At 46.1% G+C, this 24,283-nt stretch overlaps 1 protein-coding gene across 11 annotated transcripts in view; it reads right to left on the reverse strand.

Annotated features, from left to right (window-relative positions):
- The window catches only part of LOC110497083 (pericentrin), a 36,480-nt gene extending 14,482 nt beyond the window's left edge, over positions 1-21,998 (reverse strand). For 6 of the 11 annotated variants that reach the window (XM_036952203.1, XM_036952196.1, XM_036952199.1 and 3 more), the window contains exons 1-29: positions 21,815-21,998; positions 20,754-20,783; positions 18,402-18,581; positions 17,660-17,854; positions 14,875-15,024; positions 13,919-14,718; positions 13,416-13,790; positions 12,856-13,336; positions 12,268-12,669; positions 11,866-12,180; positions 11,634-11,777; positions 9,658-9,913; positions 9,232-9,522; positions 9,052-9,131; positions 8,863-8,962; positions 8,623-8,749; positions 8,352-8,471; positions 8,058-8,241; positions 6,528-6,639; positions 6,392-6,432; positions 6,164-6,298; positions 4,056-4,311; positions 3,806-3,956; positions 3,164-3,617; positions 2,902-3,066; positions 2,711-2,782; positions 2,513-2,617; positions 2,195-2,347; positions 1,184-1,330 (exon numbers count right to left, since the gene is read on the reverse strand). In XM_036952203.1, the coding sequence (XP_036808098.1) occupies positions 1,184-1,330; positions 2,195-2,347; positions 2,513-2,617; positions 2,711-2,782; positions 2,902-3,066; positions 3,164-3,617; positions 3,806-3,956; positions 4,056-4,311; positions 6,164-6,298; positions 6,392-6,432; positions 6,528-6,639; positions 8,058-8,241; positions 8,352-8,471; positions 8,623-8,749; positions 8,863-8,962; positions 9,052-9,131; positions 9,232-9,522; positions 9,658-9,913; positions 11,634-11,777; positions 11,866-12,180; positions 12,268-12,669; positions 12,856-13,336; positions 13,416-13,790; positions 13,919-14,718; positions 14,875-15,024; positions 17,660-17,854; positions 18,402-18,581; positions 20,754-20,783; positions 21,815-21,862 (6,069 nt within the window). In that variant the 5' untranslated portion in view covers positions 21,863-21,998. Of the gene's footprint in view, positions 1-1,183; positions 1,331-2,194; positions 2,348-2,512; positions 2,618-2,710; positions 2,783-2,901; positions 3,067-3,163; positions 3,618-3,805; positions 3,957-4,055; positions 4,312-6,163; positions 6,299-6,391; positions 6,433-6,527; positions 6,640-8,057; positions 8,242-8,351; positions 8,472-8,622; positions 8,750-8,862; positions 8,963-9,051; positions 9,132-9,231; positions 9,523-9,657; positions 9,914-11,633; positions 11,778-11,865; positions 12,181-12,267; positions 12,670-12,855; positions 13,337-13,415; positions 13,791-13,918; positions 14,722-14,874; positions 15,025-17,659; positions 17,855-18,401; positions 18,582-20,753; positions 20,784-21,814 lie in introns of all 11 variants that reach the window. The other 5 variants (XM_036952204.1, XM_036952200.1, XM_036952201.1 and 2 more) reach the window with 4 other exon arrangements.
- Between the last annotated feature and the right edge of the window lie 2,285 nt (positions 21,999-24,283).

Genomic DNA, 24,283 nt, shown 5'->3' on the forward strand with positions numbered 1-24,283 from the left:
ACTGCATTTGCTTCCTTCATTAAAATCCCAATTTAACCAACACCCATCTATTTTTGTGACTATGTGGACCTACCCTTTGGTTTTGAAGTATTGAAACCAATCCATATGATTTGAATGAAAAGTATTATAATAAACATGAAGGTGAATGTAAGAAGTGCTCATCATTTCAAATAGACTTTACGTCATATTAAACAGTATATAAACACTCTAAATACGTCAGGAGCCCGAAAGGGAGTATAAAAAGGAACGGAAATGAATTATTTAGGCTGTATTATTTCAATTGTTTCAAGGCTATGGCCTACAAAGAAAAACATTGAGAAACATGTTCTAGTGTCGACACAATAAGTTGGTAGGGACATAAAGCTTATTCAATCATTATAATCTAGAAAATGTGCATGTAGGCTGTGACTTACATAGAATTAAATACAAATAAAATAATGACTTATTAGTGCCTTCATTTTGAGAAACCTGAGTTTGGCCCGTCTGTGGCTTCAGGCTCATACGATGGTGTCTGGAGAGCAGGTCAACAGCAGAGAATATCGTCTACACACTTGCAGAGCCACCGGGGATGCAGAGTTGTTTTTACTTTTCTATAGATAGGCCCAAAGGTTTTTAAGCAAAATAACCCAATCAAGACAAAGCTCTCTAAACGTGGGAATATGCCAGGCATATTGGACCAAAATAAATTATGGTTGATTGTATGATGAACGAAGCGTTTAAGAAATACGATTCTTTGTTTATAAATACTTTGCTACAATGACACTTCGATATCTACCCACATACTTTATTATTTTATCATGTGCACGTAGTAGGTATACCATCATGCTTTCTCAGATTCTACGATGACTCTTTAGTTGTGGACACTACCGTTGGATCACCGCACTCCCCTCTTATTGCTCCTCATCCTTGGAAGTCAACTTGATTTTGCACCTGTGTGTTTTATTAGTTTGTTTCTGAAAATATTCAGCAAACAGACAGTAGCTAAAGCAAGGGGCTATAGCTGCACACAAGTAGACGACAAGTGCATGCTGGGCCGGGCATGCCCTGAGCTCCTGAAGTAAACGCTACTGGAGTGAAGTTGGAGCGGGCGAGAAGGCCGACGCTCCAGCCTTTGGGAATCTCGCTCGGCGCTCCAGTCATATTGGACACGCTCAATTACTCTGGTGTGTGTGGTGTGGGTTACCTGTGACACCACAGTGTCCAGCTGTAGCAGTTGTGCAGTGAGCTGGCTCATCTTGTCGGCGTAGCTTTGTTCCTTCTGCTCGTGTTCAGCACCGAAGCTCTGCCTCTGTTCTGCTAGCTCCGCCTCCTTCTGCTCCTCAAACTCCGCCTTCAGAGGAAAGAGATGCTGGTAATGCTGTCCAAACCGCCAGAGAGCACTTCTGGTCTAAGAACTTGTTCTAAAACTCACACCAAGGTTACTGGGTAACAGCTCTCCCTTTTCCAACATTTAATATTAAAACTACAACCAAAAACTCCCAAGCTGATTCAGACTGACTGACTAACAGACTGCTAGCTCTCGCTCAGCTCAAATGCATCATTTTTATTTTTTTAAGTGCACAAAATAAAACCTTCTGCATCAGAGGATCAAAAGCTCAAATCCATCCCATTTAGCCACTGTTCACTTGGCAGTAACACACAACAGAAATATAGACACACACGGATACCACCGATACGAAAAACACACACCGTCCTATATGAAGAAAGGATTATGATGGTTGTGTAAATCTCATGGGACACTGGCCAAGCATGGGCTAACCCCTAGTCTTGCTGGGGTGTACACACATACATGTGCGCACACACACAGAAAGAGACAGACCTCCAAAATCTAGCCCCATTATATAATCTGTCAGAATTCAGTTTCTCTCAGTGATCTACACGTGGAACACAATGGCAGACGACAGTGACATCAAGACAGGGAAAGGTGATAACTAGTCAGATGCACAACTGAATGCGTTCAACCCAAATGTATCCTAAAAGACACCCACCATTGTTACATATGTTCCTGTATAGTTCATTACAATGTTTAAGACTGATGAAGACCTCACGCCGTTTTCCCCACCCTCTCTCCCTCTTCAGATTTGGAGCCTTCAAGCAATACGATGAATACTTCCTCTAGCCTATCAGACAGCAAGTTAATTCCTCTTCCTCCACCTGTCATCCCTCCCCCTCTCCATATCTCTCCTCCTCTCACCTTCAGTTGGCTGATCTTGTGCTGACGTCTCTCCTCTGCTTGGGCCTTCAGAAGCTCAACCTCTTCCAGGAAGTGCAGCCGTTGCCGTGACAATGACTCCTCCAGCTCCCGGCGACACGCCTGTAGCTCTCTCACAGACGCACTCTTTAGCTCCTACACACACACACATACACAATGACCCCTCGTCTAATACAGTGTGTGAACGCACAATGAGAGAGTAATCCCTTTGCTTTTATATGCCATTAGAGACACAGTCAGCATTAAGACTACTGAGAAGGGGAATGGGATGTTCTGGAATGGTGTGTAAGTGTGTCAGACCTGAAGCTGCTGCTGGTGCTGTGTGTTGAGTTGCTGTGTCTCTGAGGTGTAGGTGCGTGTGAGCTCCTCTAAGGCGGTGCAGTGCTGTCGCGCCAACTCCAAGACCTTGGGACAGACACGACCAGATCAAACAACTGAATGGATGGACAGATGCTCAGACTAATGGATAGACCAGCCAAGAGGTGGAGGGATGAGTACCTTTTTCCTGAGGGCCTCCAGAGCCGTGTGGTGTTCAGCTTCTAAGGCCTCTCTCTGGATTGTCAACTCATTCTGAGAGAGACAGCAATAAAGAGAAAACAGAATTGTCTAATGAATACACAAGACCATAATTTTTTTACTGTGGTGAATTTGCATCTTTCCTTGACATCAAATGACCACTGTTGTCTCACCTGGTGGGTGTGGCTGAGCTCTGTTGCCATGGCGCTAAACTTCTCCATGTGAAGCTGAGCCAGCTTCTTCCTCAGCTCCTCCCTGACAGACTGCTGCTCCAACCCATCACACTCCACTTCCCGCATATGCTCCGCCTCAAGCTGTGACTTCTGATAGCGTAGAGTCTGAGATAAGGGAACATTAAGATAAAATAGATGTGAAATGTAGAATACAGATATACAAGATTTAAAACTGTGTGTGTGTGTGTGTGAATGTTCTCACCTGGATCTCCCTCAGGTACGTGGTCTCCAGTGTGTCCATATTACCCAGCATCCTCTTCTCCAGCTCTTCCCTCTCTTCCTGATGCCGGTGTTCTAACTCTGCCTCCTGTGCCTCTAGCTGAGCCTCATTGGTTTCCTGTAGGACTGCCTCCAGGCGATCGAGCTCTGCCTTGCGTTTTGATTCAAGGCTGGTTTCCAAGACAACAAGCTCCTCCTTGTGTTTTGTTGCGATCTCCGTTGCCATTGCTTTGAGCTCAGCCTTGTGATTGGCCAACAAGGACTCCAGTTCTACTTTGTGATTGGTTCGTAGTGTGTCCATGTCCTTCGTGTGGTTGGTCAGTAGCGTGGTTTTCAGGAGTTCCATGGCGGCCATGTGTTCCTCCCTCAGCTCCCCCAGAGAAACCTCATCCTGCTGGGCCAGACGCTGCTCCAACTCCTCCCTCTCCTCCTGGAACCTACACACATGCAGAACAGGTCAGCCAGATTCATTTCAAGATGAAAGGACAGATACAGAGCGTTAACTCTCTCTGTGAATTAATTAGTTTACTATGGGGCAAACTTTCACTAGCTCGTGAGAATCTCTGGTATTATATGAAACGCACTGTATTAACCTACAGACCCCCCCCCCCCAGCCAGGTCTCACCTGTCCTGGGCTTGGTGCAGCCTCTGGTCTCCCTGCTCCTGAAGCAGAGCGGTCAGCTCCTTGACCTCAGCAGCCACGGTGGACTTGGCCCTGGCCAGCTCAGCTTCGTACTGGGACTCTAGTCTTTGTCTCACTGCCACCGCCTGGGGGTCTGGGGGAAAGACATGTGAGACGAAGGGAAAAGACCATACAGAAGAGACAGGAGAATAAGGGAGTTGTTGAACTACACAAAACCTTTTCATGTACTTACTCTGGTTGTTGTCCAGTGAGGCTTGTAGACTCCTGAGCGCTGCTCTCGCCTCCTCAATCCTTTTCTCCAGAGCTTTCCTTTCCGCTGCCATCCCTCTCTCCATCTCCTCTCTCAGGGCAGAGACCCGTGCCTCCCCCTCCTCCTGGAGCTCCTGTCTGAGCCTCTGCACCTCCTCCGCTCTCCTCAGGGTCATCTCCTCCATCACACGTTCCTCTGCTAGTTTCACACCCAGCTCCTCAGCAAAGCTCTGCTTCAGCTAAAAACATCCAGGTCAACATAGTCATTCAGGGTCAAAACATCCAGGTCAACATAGTCATTCAGGGTCAAAACATCCAGGTCAACATAGTCATTCAGGGTCAAAACATCCAGGTCAACATAGTCATTCAGGGTCAAAACATCCAGGTCAACATAGTCATTCAGGGTCAAAACATCCAGGTACAGTCATTCTGGGTCAACATGTGGCAACACTCGTTACGCTGTCACAGAAGTTTACATACACTTAGGTTGGAGTCATTAAAACTTGTTTTTCAACCACTCCACAAATTTCTTGTAAACAAACTATAGGTTTTGTCAAATTGGGTAGGACATCTACTGTACGCATGACAAATAATTTTTCCAACAGTTGTTTACAGACAGATGATTTCACTGTATCACAATTCCAGTGGGTCAGAAGTTTACATACACTAAGTTGACTGTGCCTTTAAACACATTGGAAAAATCCAGAAAATAAGGTAATGGCTTTAGAAGTTTCTGATAATTTGAGTCAATTGGAGGTGTACCCGTGGATATATTTCCAAGCCTACCTTCAAACTCAGTGCCTCTGCTTGAAAGCATAGGAAAATCTAAAGAAATTGGCCAAGACCTAAGAAAAACAATTGTAGACCTCCACAAGTCTGGTTCATCCTTGGGAGCAATTTCCAAATGCCTGACGGTACCACGTTCATCTCTACAAACGATAGTACGCAAGTATAAACACAATGGGAAGATGCAGTCATCATACCACTCAGGAAGGAGACACGTTCTGTCTCCTAGAGATGAACGTACTTTGATGCAAAAGGTGCAAATCAATCCCAGAACAACAGCAAAGGACCTTGTGAAGATGCTGGAGGGAACCGGTACAAAAGTATCTATATCCACAGTAAAACAAGTTCTATATCGACATAACCTGAAAGGCCGCTCAGCAAGGATGAAGCCACTGCTCCAAAACCGCCATAAAAAGCCAGACTACGGTTTGCAACTGCACATGGGGACAAAGATGCTACTTTTTGGAGAAATGTCCTCTGGTCTGATGAAACAAATATAGAACTGTTTGGCCATAATGACCATTGTTATGTTTGAAGGAAAAAGGGTGAGGCTTGCAAGCTGAAGAACACCATCCCAACCGTGAAGCACGGGGGTGGCAGCATCATGTTGTGGGGGTGCTTTGCTGCAGGAGGGACTGGTGCACTTCACAAAATAGATGGCATCATGAGACAGGAAAATTATGTGGATATATTGAAGCAACATCTCAAGACATCAGTTAAAAACTTGGTCGTAAATGGGTCTTCCAAATGGACAATGACCCCAAGCATACTTCCAAAGTTGTGGCAAAATGGCTTAAGGACAACAAAGTCAAGGTATTGGAGTGGCCATCACAAAGCCCTGACCTGAATCCCGTAGAAAATGTGTGGGCAGAACTGAAAAAGCGTGTGCAAGCAAGGCCTACAAACCTGACTCAAATACACCAGGTCTGTCAGGAGGAATGGGCCAAAATTCACCCAACTTGTTGTGGTAAGCTTGTGGAAGGCTACCTGAAACGTTTGACCATAGTTAAACAATTTAAAGGCAATGCTACCAAATACTAATTGAGTGTATGTAAACTTCTGACCCAATGGGAATGCGATGAAAGAAATAAAAGCTGATAGAATGACTTCTGACTGATTTCACATTATTAAAATAAAGTGGTGATCATAACTGACCTAAGACAGGCAATTTCTTTTTAGGATTAAATGTCAGGAATTGTGAAAAACTGAGTTTAAATGTATTTGGCTAAGGTGTATGTAAACTTCCGACTTCAACTGTATGTACTTGCTGTGTGTGTGTGTGTGTGTGAGTGTGAGTGTGTGTACCTTCATAGTGCGTGAGCGTAGCTCCATGTTGTGTGTGTCTGCCACGGCAGCCAGTTGTGTCTCCAGGCTCTGGATCATGGTCGTTCTGGTCTGCAGCTCCTCAGAGTGACACCACATCCTATGCTCCACCTCCACCTGTTCACATCACATTAGCAAACCTACTCCCACTGGAAACTTAACAGAACTTCGACTCACAGAATCTAATTCATTCACTATCATCATTCATACCTCCACCTGTCTGGCAGCCTCCAGACGCACCCTCGTCAGCTCTGTGTGGAAGAGATTAGAGGAACAGGATCAATTGAGGGAAAGAGAAAACCTTTTGAAGAATATTCCAATTGCTTGTGTGTGTGTGTCCGTATACCTCTGACATGGCTGTCTGACAGTTTAGCACGGAGTTGTTCCATCTCGAGGGCATGGTGAGTCTTCAGCTCCTGCAGGTCTCCATAGTAACGATCAGTCAGGTCCAAACGCACCTAGAGAGAAAAGGAAAGAGTGAGGGGAAAGACTAGGCCTGATCATAGGGGAGACTGCTCCTGTGTGTGTGTGTGTGTGTGTGTGTGTGTGCGCGCGCTCGCTCTGTGTTTACGTTCGGAAAATGTGGCGCCGAACATTTGACCGGCAGCATTTTAAATTTACCGGACATTTATTACATTTGCCGGACCAATGTGCATTGGGTGCGTAACCTGATTAGGGCGTCCCACCCACAGTGCTCTGAATTCCAGAAGTCCCATTTTGCATCCTCGAGTCTATGGCTTGTGTCCTTAACGAATTCCGATGCGCAATTTGAAGATGTGAGAATCACTGTCCACATGTATTTTTCTTCAGCCAACGAGAGAAGTAACGAACAGCAAAATCACAAGCCTAAGTCAATTTACTATTTCACATTGAGAAAGAAATAGCCAACCCCAAACAGACTCTGGGACAGTTGTGGGTTGATAAATCCCAAATTCATACAACCAGTAAGGCCTAGGATACACCCCAAAAAACAGTCGAAAGAAACGAGGCTCATGCGACAGATCAGAACATTCAGCTTAAACTGTTGATCAACTATTATTTCTTTACATTCTAAGCGCAGCAATGCGCACGAGGCAGTAGGCTACGTGTGAATGTTCATTCCATAATACAGTTAGCGGAAAACACTCGTCAAAAAGGGCACCGCACATGCCAGCGATTTCAAGAGACGAAAATACCTGTTAGAAACGTAGAACGAGGGGAGATCTAAAGATGCAACAACTACCATGAGTTGCTAATATGACTAGGATTGTGCCTTTGGCTACTAGACAATGAAAGTTGATTTGAAAACCAACGTAAGAGAAATAGGCTTCTGGTTTCAAAGGCATATGGAAGTCTTTATAAAATAATTGCCTGCACATTTGGTTGGATTTTGCCTATGCTAATTTGAAGCAAGGTAAGACATGCCTAATAATATGTAGTTTGAAAGAATTAAGTATGTTTTCAAAATGCATACTGCCTCCAGCACATCTCAAAGTGGTGTGTGACGCACTGAATCCTGCCTAGTTGCCTAGGCACTTGAAATGGTGAATGGGAAGCGTGCTTCACCTACCAGATGAGCAATAACAAGCTATTATTAAATTGTGGCCATCAAAACTGCATTAAGAACTGTTCCGCAATGATTGTGTTTATAAAAGCAGGTTTCACTCCAGCAGCAATAAACGAGCTGTTTGATGATCTGTAGCAGCAGCTCTCGCACGACATCGACAGATGTTTCAATCAATGAATAATGGCATTTTGGTCTATGGGATTTATTTATTTCTCCCGGACAATTGGCAAGGCCAATTTTATATATTGGCTTTTCATTATTTTTGGAAGGATGGGGGCAAAAGCTGGCTATTACCGGTTAACGGTAAAACCCCGGTGTGTGTGTGTGTACCTGTAGCAGCTCCTCTCTGTAGGACAGGGCCAGAGAGGACCGTAGGTTAGACAGTTCCTTAGTGTGTCTCTCCTCCAACTGGACACGCAGCTGGTCAAACGCCTCCTGGTGTTTCTCCAGTTTCAGTGTGATCTCAGCCAGAACATCGTTCCTCTCCTCCTCCCCTCTCCCTTCAGACAGGAAACTACACAATGACAGCGGTCAGTAACATGGCCCACCACTGGCCCAGGCTTATAGATTGTGTGCAATTGGCGGCTGGTGGGCAGATTAGCCGATCGAGGCCTACTAGCATACCTAGCATCCTGGGTCTTGAGTACAGAGTCCTCCAAGGCTCCCTCCACCAGTCTCAGCTGCAGCAGGGCTATCTCCTCCCGGTAGCTCTCCTCTGCTACTCGCAGACGCTGCTCAAAGTACCTGACCGGGTACACATTAATTGGCTGTAAGTGTGTGTTCACTTGCATGGGTTTACATTGGTGTGTGTTCACTTGTATACCCTGTGCATGTACCTACCTGTATAGGTGTGTGTAGATCACATTCAGCTGCATAGGTGTGTGTGTGCGTGTACCTCCTCAGGTTCTCCAGCTCGACCTCGTTCTGCTCATTGATCTCCCGCCTCTGCTCGTTAAACTCCGCCTGCAGACGCTCGATGTCATCCACCCGCGACGAACGAGCTAGCAGCTGCTCCTTCAACTCTGGAGAGCGAGGCGAAGGAAAATGAGAAGGTATCTGAAATTCTGATGGCTGACCAATCAAACCAATTATGTTCTAGCATAGGTCCAGAGTGTGTGTGTGTGTGTCTACTCACCTCCCAGTTCCTGGCGGTTGGTCCTCATGTTGTCTAGCTGAGCGACCTCTTGGTCACAAGTCTGTCTCAGAGTCACTTGCTCCCCATGCAGACGACACACCTAAAGGGGGGGGGGGGGGGGGGAGAGACAGATGTTTAGGAAAGGCACCATCCAAAGCAAATCTCAGAAACAGAAGTGTGTGTGTTCACCTCCTGCTGTAGCTGCCGTGTTTGTTCCTCTCTCTCCTGCAGCACCACTTGATGTCTGGACACCAGATCCTCCACTGCACCTGGAGAGTAGCAGTAACACATTCATAACATCCTTACCACGTGTTTACAACATGCTTACAACATATGGACAAAATCAATAACACTTATTAGTCGACTCACGGGCAGCAGCGTCCCTGTCGGTCCAGGCCTGGCTCAGCTCCCCCTCCAGCCTCTGGAGCTCCTCCAGGCTAGCCCGGGCCTCGGACAGATCTGCGCCAGTCTGGGTGAAGGCTGCCTGGGTAGAGGAGACTGATACCCGAGCCTCTGACAGCTGTGTCTGGAGCTCTGACTGGGCCTTCTCTGACTCCTGCTGCCACCGGGATCTCAAGGCCACTATTTCTGCAGCCTGCCGCTCCTCCATGGACGCCCTCTCCTGGGAGACACGACTCTCACACTCCTGCCTCAGAGCATCTACACACACAACGACAACAATGGTCACCAATGACAGTTTACTCGATCAGGTCAGATGACGGTCCATTTGTTAAACAGAGCTATGCATTGGAGCATCTGAGTGAGAAGACCCTATTCTACAACCATCATCCTCACCCATGTTCCTGTGATACTCCTGCTGCTCTCGCTGGATCCTCTCCTCACTCTCAGCTCTCAGCCTCTCCACCTCAAACTGCTGTCTGGCCTGCAGCACGGCCCTCTCCTGGGCCCACTTCTCCCTGAGGGAAGCCTGGAGCTCGCTTAGAGAGGCCTCCCGCTCCCGCTGCAGGTTGGTCTGGGAGAGCTCAAGCTGGGTCGTTTGGTGGTTGGTCAGGCTCAGACGCAGCGCCTCCAGCTCCAGAGCCTGTTGGCTCTATAGCGCGATAGATAAGAGAGGTAGGTAGGGGGTAGGGTTTCCATTAGGAAAATGTGAAGCCGGACATTTTAAGGAAGCATTTTAAATTTAACGGACACATGAGAAATGTACTTGACCCGTACGTATTGGGTGCGCAACCTAACTAAGGCGTACACCCACAGTGCTCAGAATGACAGAAAACACATTTAGATTATGGTTATTCATTTTAAAGATCGCTCTGCCATTTCCTGGTTGCTAAAATCCAAATATTTTGCTTAATTTCAGTTTATGTAACAAAGCAAGTAAAGTGTAGAGAATCATTGTACCATCTAAACCACTGTGAAATATCTTAATGGGAAGCATAGAAATACCACACATAAAACAGCTCTACCACTTCTTAGACTTGCTTTCAATGACAACGACAGATCTCTAACACCCATTTCTATGAGAATTTGGTCGGGTCTCCCAAAAAGTGACATATTGCAGCTTTAACAGAACACGCAACTTGAGGATGCAACGACAGACACGCATCCTTACCAAAAACCAATGAGCACTTTGGAGATGATAGATTACCTGCCACAATTACTTTTCCTCAGCCAACAAGACGAGTAACGAACGGCAAAATCACTAGCGTATGTCAATCTAGACCATAATAGTTAAGATAATCTATTGGTCAGCTAGTCGTTCTGTGGGAGAAAGAGATAAACTATTCCAAACAGACTCTGGGACAGTTGTGGGATGATAGATCCCAAATCCATACAACCAGTAGGCTAAGAGACATAAAAATAAAAATGTTAAAAAGGCAATGAGGCCAATGCAACAGATCTGAACATTTAGCGTAACATTTGAATAAACTATGATTTACTCAGATGATTAGTGCAGCAACACACCAAAGCAGTAGGCTACGCATGTTTGTTCCATTATGCAATTAACAGGAGAACACAGCTGTTAAAAGCACACCGCAAATGCAAACAGTTGCATGTGACAGATGAAAAAAAATCTGTTCAAAATATAGAAAGAGGTGAGATCTAAAGATGCAGGAAGTAGCATGAGTTGCTAATATGACTAGGATTGTGCCTTTGGCTACTGGACAATGAAATAAAGTTGATTTGAGAACCAATAGAACATGAGAGAAATAGTCTACTGGTTTCAATGGAAGTCTTCGTAAAATAATGGCCTCCACATTTCTATGGTCGGATTCTACTTTGAAGCAATGCAAGACATGCCTCATAATATGAAGTAAAACGTTCAGGTTTCAAACTATTAACAATATTTTCTCCAAATGCAAACTGCCTCCAGCTCATTGTAAAGTGGAGTGTGACAGATTGAAGCCTGCCTACTGTTGTACTTGAATGGCGAATGGGAAGCGAGCTACAGTGACCAATTGAGGAATACAAATAGTAAGTCTTTAAATCGTGGCCATCAAAACATTTAACACGCGATGATTGGGCTTATAAGAGCATGTTTCACTCCAGCAGGAAGGAATGAGCTGTTTGAGGACCTGTAGCAGCAGCTCTCGCCGCTGACAGATTTTCCACTCATATTAGGTTCTGTATCTGTATGCTGTGCGTGTGATAAACATAACGACCAACGAAAATACACGCGCTAATTGAATTTCACTAAATAGTCTGGTATTTCCATCAATGAATTATTTAATATTTTTTGGGACAACTGGCCGGCTATTATCGGCTAACGGAAAACCTGGTATGGGTGATTGTGTGTGTGTGTGTGTGTGTACCTGTATCTGCAGTAGCTCTGCTTGGTGGGCTGTCTCCATGCTCTCCCTCTGGTCCCCTGATAGCTCTGCCTTCAAACGGCTTAGCTCCTCCCTCTGCTGTGACATCATCTCCAACAGCATCCTCTGGTGTTCTCTCTCGTTCACCTGGAGACAGAAAACAAGAGATAGAGGGTGGATGACTAGCAGAACACATGTATGTGAATAGGTTGTTTTTGTTGTAGTGTGTGTGTACCTGTTTGATAAGGCTGATCTGTCTCTTCTGCTCCTCCTCCAGACTGTGTCTCTGCTCACACAGCTCTCTCTCCAGACGGCCGCTCAGCTCAGACACCTCCTCCTGGTGTTTCTCCTGCAGCTCCTGCACGTCCTCACTGTGAGATCTTCTCAGTCTCTCTGTGGCCTCCTCCACAGACCGCATCTGCTGCTCCAGGAGCGCTTTCACCTCCTGCTCCCTCTCCCTCCGCTGCTCCTCCAGCAGGCGTCTCACCCCCTGCACCTCCTCGTCCTTCTCCTGCCTCTCCTCCTCCCACTTCTCCCTCTCCTCCGCCACCTGAAAAAGAGATATATGTCTGTTCAGTACTTCCTGAACAGGTCCAAATACATATCATAGTCTAATCATCATCCTCCTCCTCTTCACCTCTTCCTCCTTGTCTCGGAGCTGTCTCTGGAACTCCTCCATCACCTTCTCCATCCTCTGTGTGGTTCTGTCCATCTCCTCCTCTCTCCTGCCCTCCTCCCTCTCCCTCACTCCCTGGGCCTGCAGCTCCTCCAGGTTCCACAGATTCTGTCTCAGACACAGCAACTCAGACTCTACCTCTGTTTTCTCCCTCTCCGTCTGCTCTGTCCTCCTCTCCCTCTCCTCCGTCCTCCTCTCCCTCTCCTCCGCCTCCTGCCTCGCTGTCTCCGCCTCCTTCTGGACTCTGTGCATCTCTTTCTGAGCGGTGTCGAGCTCCAGGGTTTTCTGACTGAGGAGAGCGGTGGTGGTTTTGTGCCTGGTTTTAGTTTCTTCCAGCAGGGCTAGAAGCTGGTCACAATGGGTCTGGAGAGGAGAGGCGGGGTTATTAGCTTGGACCCAATTAGAACTAAACAAATCCATTAGAGGGAGAGAAGAACACCGGGATTAGCTAGTGGAAGATGAGGAGAAACAAGAGTGAGAGGGAGGAAGAGAGGAAAAAGTGAAAAGAGGGAGAAGTAGTGAGGGAGTAGAAAGAAAGCTCCTAGCTACCTGTAGTGACTGTAGCCGTATTCCAAACAGAGCATGAACTTCAGAGGAGACAGAGTCTCCTGCCCATTTCACCTCCTGCAGAGAGGAGACCAGCTGCTCCTGCTGCTGCTTCAACCTGGAGAGGACACTCTTCTCCTCCTCATCTTTCTCCTTGTTGCTTGCTATCTCCAACCGGACAGAGGAGAGCAGCTCCTCCTGCGGTTTTAGACGAGCGAGGAGGAGAGATTTCTCCGCTTTTAGCTGTTCCATCACTCGTTCCTGGCTGGGGAGGAGGATACCTCCCTCCTTCTCTAGGAGAGGAGAGGAGTTGAGTCTCTCCATCTCTTTCTCTCTCTCCTCCATTAAGGTGCAGAGTCTGTTCTTCAGATTGTCCTCCTCGTGTGTTTTCAGGCTGACCTCCTCCTCAGCTCTCCTCCTCTTCTCTCGCTCCTCCTCAAGCTCCCAGTGCACTTCCTGCAGCTCCTCAGAGACCTGGGCCCACCTACACACACCATGAACATGAGCTGTAAGTTCTCCAACACAAAGATATGGAAGACAGGCACACATTATAACACACTCACCTGGCCCTGGCCTCCTCCAGATCCTCAGCGCTCCTCCTCAACTCCTCCATCACCACCTCCTTCTCCCTCTCCCTCAGAGCCACCTCCTCCCTGAGGTCTCCACACTGCTGGATGAGCAGCTCCTTGCCCAGGTCTGAGACCTCCTGACTCTCCGACGTCTCACTGAGCCTCTCAGAGGTCTCGCTGGCGTCTCGTGAGACAGAGAGGGGGTCGTTCTGCCACTGGGAGGCGAAAGAGGGCAAGGTTTCGTTCTCAGGGTCGGGGTGGTGGGACTGTGCAGTGGATTGTGGGACAGAAAAGTGAGTCTGTTCTTCCTGCGAAAAGGACAGCTGGGATTGGTCACCACCGCTGATGATGTCACTGTCCAGCTCAAACCTGTGGTGGGATGGAGGGAGAGAGGGATGAGAGGACTGGAAGGAGAGAGATTAGGAGATGTGATTTGTATGGGGGGAAGAAATCCACCATAAGGGCAAAAATCACACATACAGTAATTTCCCTCTGACCTGTAGTTGCCAGAGTTGTCCAGCAGGCTGTGCCCTTCCAGAAAGCTGCACTCCTCCAGAGTTTCATTGGCCCAGGACAAGTGTGTGTGTGAGGGGAGGGCCGAGGGGAGGTAGCGCTCCAACAGCGGGGTGCCATCAGTGGGGAGGGACAGGTCTAGAAGGCACTCCTCTCTCTCCTCCCCCTCCCTCTCTCCATCCTCCTCCACACTAGCCTTGGCCTGGTTCAGTTTGTCTTTAGAAGCCTTGAACCCCAACTCCTCTCTCGTTCTCCCTCTCTCCCCCAACACCTGTCGGACTCTCTGCACCTCCTCTCCAAGTCTCCTCTTCTCCTCTTCCTGTCTTTCCCTGATCTCTCGCTCATCCTCCCTCTCGTTCCTTCTCTCCCTCTCCTCCTCCAGTCTCCTCCTTAGCTCCTGCAATTCCCTATTCAACACCTCCTTCTCCTCCTTGTACTGGTGGATCTCTCTCCTCTCCTCCTCCCTCCCTGTCCTCTCCTCTTCTAGTTGGGAAAGCATGAGCTGGTTTTTCTCCCTCTCCTCTAGCAGCTCTCTCCTCAATGTGTGTATCAGTACATCCATCTCAGGATCAATACATTGTTCTGGGCTCTCACACCCAGCTCCAGTCTGTTCATGTTCCATTCGGAGTGTGCGTATTTGGTTCCCTGGTTCTGTTACTGGGACCTCCAGGTGGTTGGGGAGTGAGGGAAGGTCGTGGGAGCTGTGGCCAGGCCGGGAGGCCTGCCGTTGGGCTAGGGAGAGCTCTGAGCCCCACTGGGTCCTGGAGCCAAAGAACTGAGAGGTCTGGAAAAGACAACAGGGACATCGAAGAACTTACATTCACTATTTCATTAATAGCAGTAAAATTAAATAAACAGTTTTACATTTTGTCAATCACAATCATGTGTACTGTACTTGTTTAACATTTTTTGAAGTGTGTGTGTGTGTGTGAGCGTGAACCTGCTGTAGCTGCATCTTCAGAGCCTGTATCTGTCCAGTGAGGGAGAAGGCCTCCTGCTGTTCCTTGTCTCTGGTCTCCAGCGCCTCCTGCAGGTTACAGCTCAGTCTGCTGATGATCTCATTACGCTTCTCTACTGCGGCCTGTAACTGCTGCAGAGAGAGAGACTATAGAGTCAGACACGGACGCGCACACAGACGTAAAACACCTTACTTTATTACATTTTATTCTGTTCACTTTGGATTAAAAGTGTCTGCTAAATGCCACATATATGATTGCAAGGGGAATGCAAAATATAACAGAGTGAGAGGAACAGGCAGTGGGGGAGAGAGAGAGCGAGGGAGGGGAGAGAGAGCGAGGGAGGGGAGAGAGAGCGAGGGAGGGGAGAGAGAGCGAGGGAGGGGAGAGAGAGCGAGGGAGGGGAGAGAGAGCGAGGGAGGGGAGAGAGAGCGAGGGAGGAGAGAGAGAGCGAGGGAGGGGAGAGAGAGCGAGGGAGGGGAGAGAGAGCGAGGGAGGGGAGAGAGAGCGAGGGAGGGGAGAGAGAGCGAGGGAGGGGAGAGAGAGCGAGGGAGGGGAGAGAGAGCGAGGGAGGGGAGAGAGAGCGAGCGAGGGGAGAGAGAGCGAGCGAGCGAGAGAGAGCGAGGGAGGGGAGAGAGAGCGAGGGCGGGCAGAGAGAGCGAGGGCGGGCAGAGAGAGCGAGGGCGGGCAGAGAGAGCGAGGGCGGGCAGAGAGAACGGGCAGAGAGAACGGGCAGAGAGAACGGGCAGAGAGAACGGGCAGAGAGAACGGGCAGAGAGAACGGGCAGAGAGAGAGACTGAGCAGAGAGGGAAATTGGGAGAAATGGGGAGGGAGGAAGTTGGGGAGGGAGCAGAGAGAAGCATGGATGAGAAAGACATCCCTTCAGAAAGACTTTGTTATTGCTTTACAGCCTGAATTTAAAATGGATTATGTTGAGATTTGTCATCACTGGCCTACACACAATACCCCATAATGTCAAAGTGGAATTCTGTTTATCTACATTTTTACAAATGAAAAGCTGAAATGTCTTAAGTCAATAAGTATTCAACCACCATTATGGCAAGCCTAAATAAGTTCTGGAGTAAAGATTTGCTTAACTCACATAATAAGTTGCATTGACTCACTGTGTGCAATGTGTTTAACATGATTTTTTAAATGACTACCTCATTTCTTTGCACCACACAATTTTTTTCTCCCTCAGATGAGTAGTGAATTACAAGCACAGATTCAACCACAATGACCAAGAAGGTTTTCCAATGCCTCACAAAGGGCACCTATTGGTACAGAGTTTAATGGCTGTGATAGGAGAAAATGTAGGATTGTAGATTTAGTTACTTCACAATACTAACCTAATTGACAGAGTGAAAGGAACACAAAAGTATTCCAAAACATGCATCCTGTTTGCAACAAGGCACTAAAGTAACACAGCAAAAAATGTGGCAAAGGAATTAAATTATCGTCCTGAATACAAAGTGTTATGTTTGGGGCAAATCCAATACAACAGATTACTGAGTACCACTCCATATTTTCAAACATTGTAGTGGCTGCATCATGTTATGGGTATGTAACCATTAAGGACTGGAGAGTTTTTCCAGGATAAAAATAAATAAATAAATGGAGCTAAGCACAGGCAAAATCCTACAGGAAAACCTGGTTCAGTCTGCTTTCCACCAGACACCGGGATATGAATTCCCCTTTCAGCAGGACAATAACCTAAAACACAAGGCCAAATCTACACTGGAGTTGCTTGCTTGAAAATCTATGGCAAGACTTAAATGGTTTTCTAGCAACCAATTTGACAGAGCTTGAAGAATTTTGAAAATAATAATAGGCAAATATTGTACAATCCAGGTATGTAAAGCTCTTAGAGACGTATGTATTGACTCAGGAGTGTGAATACTTATGTAAATGAGATACTACATTTTTAACAAATTTGCTAACACTTCTAAAAACATTTTCTCAATTAGTCATTATGGGGTATCGTGTTTAGATGGGTGAGAAAAATTATCTATTTAATCCATTTTTGAATTCAGGCTGTAACAAAATGTGGAATAACTCAAGGGGTTTGAATACTTTCTGAAGGCACTCTATCTGTAATTATTCAGAAGCAGCCCTGGGTTCTTATGGGTAAAAAAGCATGAGAACAAATTAATCCAAACGAGAAAATACCCAACCCAGTTAGGAGTGGTGTGTGTGTGGTGTGTATGTGTGTGTTTGTGGGTGGTGTGTGTCAAACAAGTGCATCTAACCATAAAGTTATGAATACAACTACTGTTCCCTGAAGGAGGGAAACGAGGTACAACACACAAGTGAAGTGTGCGTGTAACTTTTGTTGCAGGGCATGCATACGAACACACGTCTAACCCATTTCTCCTGGTACATATTTAAAAACGTTTGTCATTTCTCCAGCAATAATGAAATTAGAATTCAAGCTGTTTCTCTCCCATCCATCCCCTACAATAGGAAAAGCTTTACATATTTCCTAATTCATATACAAAGACTGAATGTTGATTGTCTGAAAGACGTGGTATATCAGACCTTATACCATGTGTACAACATTTTAAAAACGTTTTACTAGTCTAATTACGTTGGTAACCAGTTTATAATTGCAATAAGGCACCTTGGGGGTTTATGGAATATGGCCAATATACCACGGCTAAGGGCTGTATCCAGGCACTGTATCCTTAGCCGTGGTTTATTGGCCATTTAACACACCTCCTCGGGCCTTATTGCTTAAATAAACTGTGTGTGTCGGTACAGTTCAGTACCTTGAGCTGATCTTTTCCAGTGCGAACCACTAGGACCTCCTCTCCCACAACCTCCATCTCCTCAGGATGCCCACTGACCGCCTGCCTCCCCAGGACACTGCTTCCCTCCTGGGGATGGTGTTGCTCCAAGTGCCCCTGGCTCCACTGGACCTCTGGAAGATGGCTCTGATCTGTCTCCCCAATACATTGTGGTTCCTTAAGGGTTCAAAAAAAGTTTTGGGTAAGTAAACCTAGTCATATTGCACATATTCATAGACTAATTGCTTGGTTATCTATAAAACCAGACAAGCTTGATCATTTGGGTGAACTATACCTTTAAAGCAGCGTGACTATCTAATCTTAGCCATTGAGAGCTATAGGGTGACGCAGATGGTGCAGGCTTTTGTTCTAGCATTGCACCAACACAACTCATTGAACACACTTGCTTTATTACTTCCATGAAATTAGGTGGACTTCCCCTTTAAAGCCTGTACATAGAGTTCACAGTAATCCCATTCATGTTGCTATGACAACCAGCCGCCACAAGCATCTTTGTGTTTAGTAACCCATTTCTTTCCACAGAGACACTAATGACATGTTCTGACCCATGGAGAGATACATGCTCATAGAGTTGGGATTGGATTGGCATACAATCAAATCTGACAAAGACCTTATGATCGAAATGCTGCATTAAACTATAGAGTCAGCCTATGCAACAGTGTGGATACTTACATTCCTTTCATTCATTCAGCCAGAGGCTCACCTCATTGTTACACATGTCGTCCTGCTGTGTGGCGCTGCCGTCTGTCTGGAGGTCCATCCCTAGGGGGCGACCTTGCGCTGGGCCGTCATTCTGCGTTGGAGACGGGCCCTTCCTCTTCTGCGTCTTTTTCTGCGCGACTTGACCGTCGCCTTTCGCCCTTTTCTGTCGGAAGCTAGCAAGCTACGCAGGAAGGACAGAGAGAGGTAGAGGGACACGTAGGTCAGGAGGGCTGAACACCACCACACTATCAGCATGTTAGGGGTTAGAAGTCAGAGTTCACCAAAGTCCATCAAAGTTCAAATCCATCATTCCGATCAAGGAATAAAAGGCCAAAGTTCCAATCAATCATCCCAGTGACTAAAGAAGTCAGAAAAGGCTAGAGGCTTAAGGGGTGAAGATTTTCATCCACCCAATGAGCAAGAACAAGAGTTTGATTCAGATAATCTTCCCAGCACTCAGGTAACATCCCTGATTGAACCAGCAGAGAATGAAAGCCACAGCACATTGCCAGTCCAAAGCAGTCAACCAGCCACAGTCTCCACTTAGTCCTAACAGTCGTCCTCCCAGCATCTCTCCGTAGATATCCCAAAACCACTATCACTGGTTCCCAACAAAGCGATCGGAAAAACCTCCTGACATTTTGAAGGCCAAGTGCACTGATTCAGTCCGTGTAATTGTGCATCTTTCAACATCCCTGTCTCTCTCTCTCACTCCCTCCCTCTCTCTCTCCTATAAGCAGCTTAAAATCAGATTACAGTGGTTCAGAGACCCTCGTATAACGCTCCACCTCTGACGCTCTCTCTCCCCCACGCAGCCTTTCTCTCCCTTTCAAACCGTCAAACCAATCTATCAATCCCACACAGATAAGACAACACACACGGCAGACAAGCACACTAGTCTCAATATGACACTTCAACCTCCCGCCGAGGGTTGGGATGGCAGTGTAATGCAGAGAACGCAGGAGGAGCTTTGTCTCGAGCCCAAAGTGTGTGTCAAGGTGGTAGCACGTGTTTTGTTCCAACCCAAGCAAACCCGTAACAAGCCGACCCATGCCATGTCCAGCCCCAGAACTCATGTTGCATTGAGCAGTGCTACTGACCCATAAGAGTGTGAGTGTGTGTTTCAATGCCTGATCTCTACATGTGGGCTGTTCTACTCGATTGAAGTCTGCCCAGCTTTCAGCAGATACTGTACACACCCACTCTACACCCACTCACCATCCTCAGCCTCCTGTGTCTGACTGTGATAAAGTGAGACTTAGCTGTAGTCGAAGACACTGCTCTACACACTAACACTATCAGACAGGCAGCTCTGTGTGTGTACGTATGTAGGCTGTGTGTTCAAACTGAAGACTGGAGCTTCGTATGCCTCAAATCAAAAGACAACTGATGCAGACGTGGCACGTCACCATAGCAACAGCTGCCATAAGTGGCTCACTGACGATTTCACAATTAAGTACAGCATGAAAAAGCCTACTGTAGCCTATGTCATGCCCATTTGTTTTCAACTTTTCTAATACTGTTGCTATATTTGAGGGCATACTAGTTCCCTCAGAAGTGTCATGTGAGGGTTGGGACGTTAACTGCAAGAGAAGGCCTACTGGGTTCCAATGTGTTCTGTTATCTGAAACTGCACCCTTTTTTCTATATTATTTCAGACCAGTGTTTCCCAACCGTGGTCCTTGAGTACCCCTAGCAGTACACAGTTTCATTGTAGCCCTGGACAAACGCACCTCATTCATCTCATTGAGGGCTTCATGATTAGTTGTCAAGTTAAACCAGGCATGCTTGTCAAGGGTTACAATAAAAACGTGTAATGTTGGGGGTACTGGAGGACCAGAGGCAAGGTTTAGTGTCATGGCGCCATCTGATGGTGTGTGTTCACATTGACACACCTGCTATGATATCAGAGAGCCCTCCACTAACTCAACCATTGGATTAGTGTCTAGGGGGACAACTTCAATCATGTGGAAATAAATGAACAGAAGTCGCTGTGTGGTGCATTTCTATCAGTCCCATCCACAAAAACAGAACCCCAAAAACAGACAGAGGCAAGACAGTGATGAGTTAACAACATCCCAAAACAGATCAATAGATCCCATAGATAGACCAGGGGGTGGTCAAACCCCCACATGCAGAGCTGGAGCTACCAGACTTTTTGCTGCTAATCAGCTGCTCACCAGGACCTTGATAAGCTGAATCAGGTGTGTTGGAGCACGGCTGGTGCAAAATGCCTGAATAATACTCGGTATCTCTCCTGGAGGAAGGTTGGCCACCCCTGTTCTAGATCAATAGACAGAATCACCACAACCCAAGAGCCATGCCACCCCTCACTTCACTTCACTTCACTTACCAACTGACTGTGCTGCATGTTGGTGGATTTCTGTCATAATAACAATGGTTTATCAATTAAGGTACTGTGAACAAAGTCATCATACAACTGCTGCGTGAGCATCACCCAGGTTTGAGGTGTGCCAAAAATAGGTAGATCACACATCCTTTCAAGACTCGGGTGAGCCTGTCAGATATCTCATATTCTATAGCACATGCAAATCTAAATTAACAACAACTGATGGGAGAAAGCCACCCCAAGCAAAGGTCATACCCGAAGCGATATAGACACCGTTGTGGGGAATGGCAGGGTTGATGCTCAGGTGACGGGTCAAGACATTTTCTCTAAAGTCTGCGCGGATTATAGGGTCGTTATTTTACATTTACCTGCCTGGTCTTGACATTTTAAACCTCAGTGGTAGTGTTTCACACCTCTCCACGCATTGCAAATATCGGATCACCTGCGTAGAATGGTGCATATGATGTGTATCTCAAACGCAACCACATACACAGACGAACCCAATCCTGGCTGCCATCATCACCTGCATCGACTTGGCAAGCAGGGATGATACTCTCCCAGTAAGCGGCCCACACTAATTAGTAAACAGAAGGGGAATAGATTTGGGCTGGGTAGCAAACTGACTAAGATCCCGTTTCTACAACAACTAGCCAAATCCCAACTACGTTAATAATCAGTAGTAAACTGGGTGCATTTAGTTAAGTCAACCAGTTGATGAGACAATAGGGTTGTTCAAATAGGCAGTATAACGTCAGCTGGGTTGTTGAGTCAACGGTAGAACAATACCAACATTTGTTTTAGTAAGCCACAAATTGGGTCATTATAAATCATGAATAACAAAGGGTTTAGCTAGTTACTATACTGTAGCTAGTTTAGACTCGGCTAACCATAGCCACATCGATTCAACTAGTTGCTAAAACTTGAACTTACGCAAGGACCTTTATCAAGCAACTGCAACCTATTACTTTATTGTACGACAATGTTGCTGATACTGATACGTTTAGCTAGGTTAGCTTGATGGCTAGACAGCTACTTTGATGCATTACCCATAAGTCGTTACTAACCTTTGCTCTTCCAGCATCTAGTTTCCTCTGTCGTTCATCTTCGTCCATGTCTTGGTTGAAACACAACCATTAAAGGTTAAGGACAAATGTCCTGAAATCGCTGATTATTCCACCAATACCTTTCACTTTCTTGTGCCTCGGATGCAAAATCTTTGGAACAACTGTCAATATGAAATTCAATATGGCCGCCATGTCGTTTTAGCACCGCCCTTATCACGTTTCCTCCGCTAATATGGCCAATCAACACACTCGGAGCGAGTGTTTAAGTGTTTACATGCACAGTCAAAAACTCCTTCCCATATTCTACAGGTCCCTTACTGACAAGTTGGAAACCAATCAGAGGACTAAATGGTGAAGCTAAACTTTGATTGATAAGGGAATTAGCCAATACATATAGAGAGTTACAAAAATAGTCCACCAATACAATATTTTATTTTAATGTATGCGTGTTTTTGACTGGATCAATTAAGCTTTTTAAACCAACTACTCCACCTTTGCAAACGGCGCGCTAAATGCCCGGGGGAAATTAGTTAACCAGTAGCAGCATAGCTTTGGGTTGCCCAAACTCAGCTGTCAACTGATGTATCTTGACGACGGATTTAGTCCGCTAACTACAAATTAGAGCTCTTCATGGGTCCATCCGAACACGATTACCCGGTGCGGGTCCAAAATTCAAACGTGTGCAGGTTGGGTCCGGTTGAGTTGCATTTACACAGGCAGCACAATTCAGATATATTTTCCTCTAATCTTTTCAGTGAGATCTTTTTCAGATCTGATCTGATTGGTCAAAATACCAGTTAGGGACAGATCGAAATGTACTGGGGGGAGTGATGGTCCAAATAGGTAGGGTTGTCAAACTCATTTTTTTGCTTTGGGGAGGGTTGTGTATTTTCTGGGGGGGGGGGGGGGGGGGGGGGGGGGGGGGGGGGGGGGGTGACAGCAGTGCACCCCAGTGTTCCAACTGACTCTGACAGCTGAATTTGAGGGGAGGAAGACTGTTTCAGGCCTACCAGAGTTTTACTCCTGTAATCTAACAATATAATGCTTATCTTTATACAAAATATTTTGATTTAAAAAAATACAAATGAATTAGCCTCCTGTATGTCTATATCTGTATAGCAGACGTAGCATGCCACTGGCATTTCTCTATCTATATCTCTCTGGGTGAGGCCTAAGCTTTTCTTATTTTATATAGGCTATATATATATATATATATATATATATATATATATATATATATATATATTTAAAAATATATCTTTACTTTTTTAAATTTGTTATAGGCTGTTTTTAAAGATGTAAATGTGGCTCATTTGGTCAATATCTCTCATTTATTGATGGCGGGTCTGAATGCATATGGATGTCCGATACATTTTCTCAAATGTCTGGTAAATTAAAATCTTCTGTATCATGTCCGGTGCCAAATTTTCCTAAAAGAATATCTGAAATGTCATATTAATACTTTTTTGTTGTTGTACTTTTACCGCTTTTTCTCCCCAATTGGTAGTTACAGTCTTGTCCCATCACTGCAACGTCACCACGAAATCGGAAGAAGCGAAGGTTGAGAGCCATGCGTCCTCTGAAACACAACCCTGCCAAGCCACACTGCTGGCAACACGAATATGTCAGAGTCCCAACTGGTGACTGAAGTCAGCTTGTAGGCTCTCCTCCACAAGGAGTCTCTAGAGTGTGATGGAACAAGGAAATCCCAGCCAGCCAAACCCTCCCCTAACCCGGACGACGCTGGGCCAATTGTGTGCTGCCTCATGAGTCTCCCGGTCACAGCCAGCTGTGGCACAGCCTGGGATTGAACCCGGGTCTATAATGACACCTCAAGCACTGCAATGCCTTAGACCGCTGTGCCACTCGGGAGGCCCTAGGCATATTGTTTTTATGACGATTTTTGAATATTGCCATGAAAATCTGTCGCCAATTGGATGGAAACCTAGCTAATGTGCTAGTCCAGTGTCACTTTGAATATGCCTGCAGATCATGGTTCACCAGCAGCCCCAAACATCTAAAAAAAATAAGCTACTGTACCAGCCAAACAAGCTTGCAAGATTTGTACTTAAACTCCCCCCTCATACTCATCTGGAGGATGAGCATTTTTTCATGTCTGTCTCTGTAATGTGTCTGTATCTATGTAATTGCATATGTATTTATGTAAAAAGAATAGAGACAACAATATATATATATATTTTTTTTACTGACAAATAAAATCTATCAATCAATTCAAACTGTGCAGCAGCCAATTAATGAATGGAAAGAGACATCTGTTACAAGACACCAAAAAGTCAAGCCCTACATTCTATACTGGGTAAGCCTGCAAGGTAGGGAGGAATGTATTTTCTGTTTGTCAAGATTGACACTTGGTATTTTTAGGATCCCCATTAGCCACTGCAAAAGCATCAGCTACTCTTCCTGGGGTCCACATAAACATGAACAGAACATTAGTAGTCAAGGACTGAA

Source organism: Oncorhynchus mykiss, chromosome 18 (genome assembly GCF_013265735.2).
Source record: "Oncorhynchus mykiss isolate Arlee chromosome 18, USDA_OmykA_1.1, whole genome shotgun sequence".
In the NCBI taxonomy this organism is placed as follows: domain Eukaryota; kingdom Metazoa; phylum Chordata; class Actinopteri; order Salmoniformes; family Salmonidae; genus Oncorhynchus; species Oncorhynchus mykiss.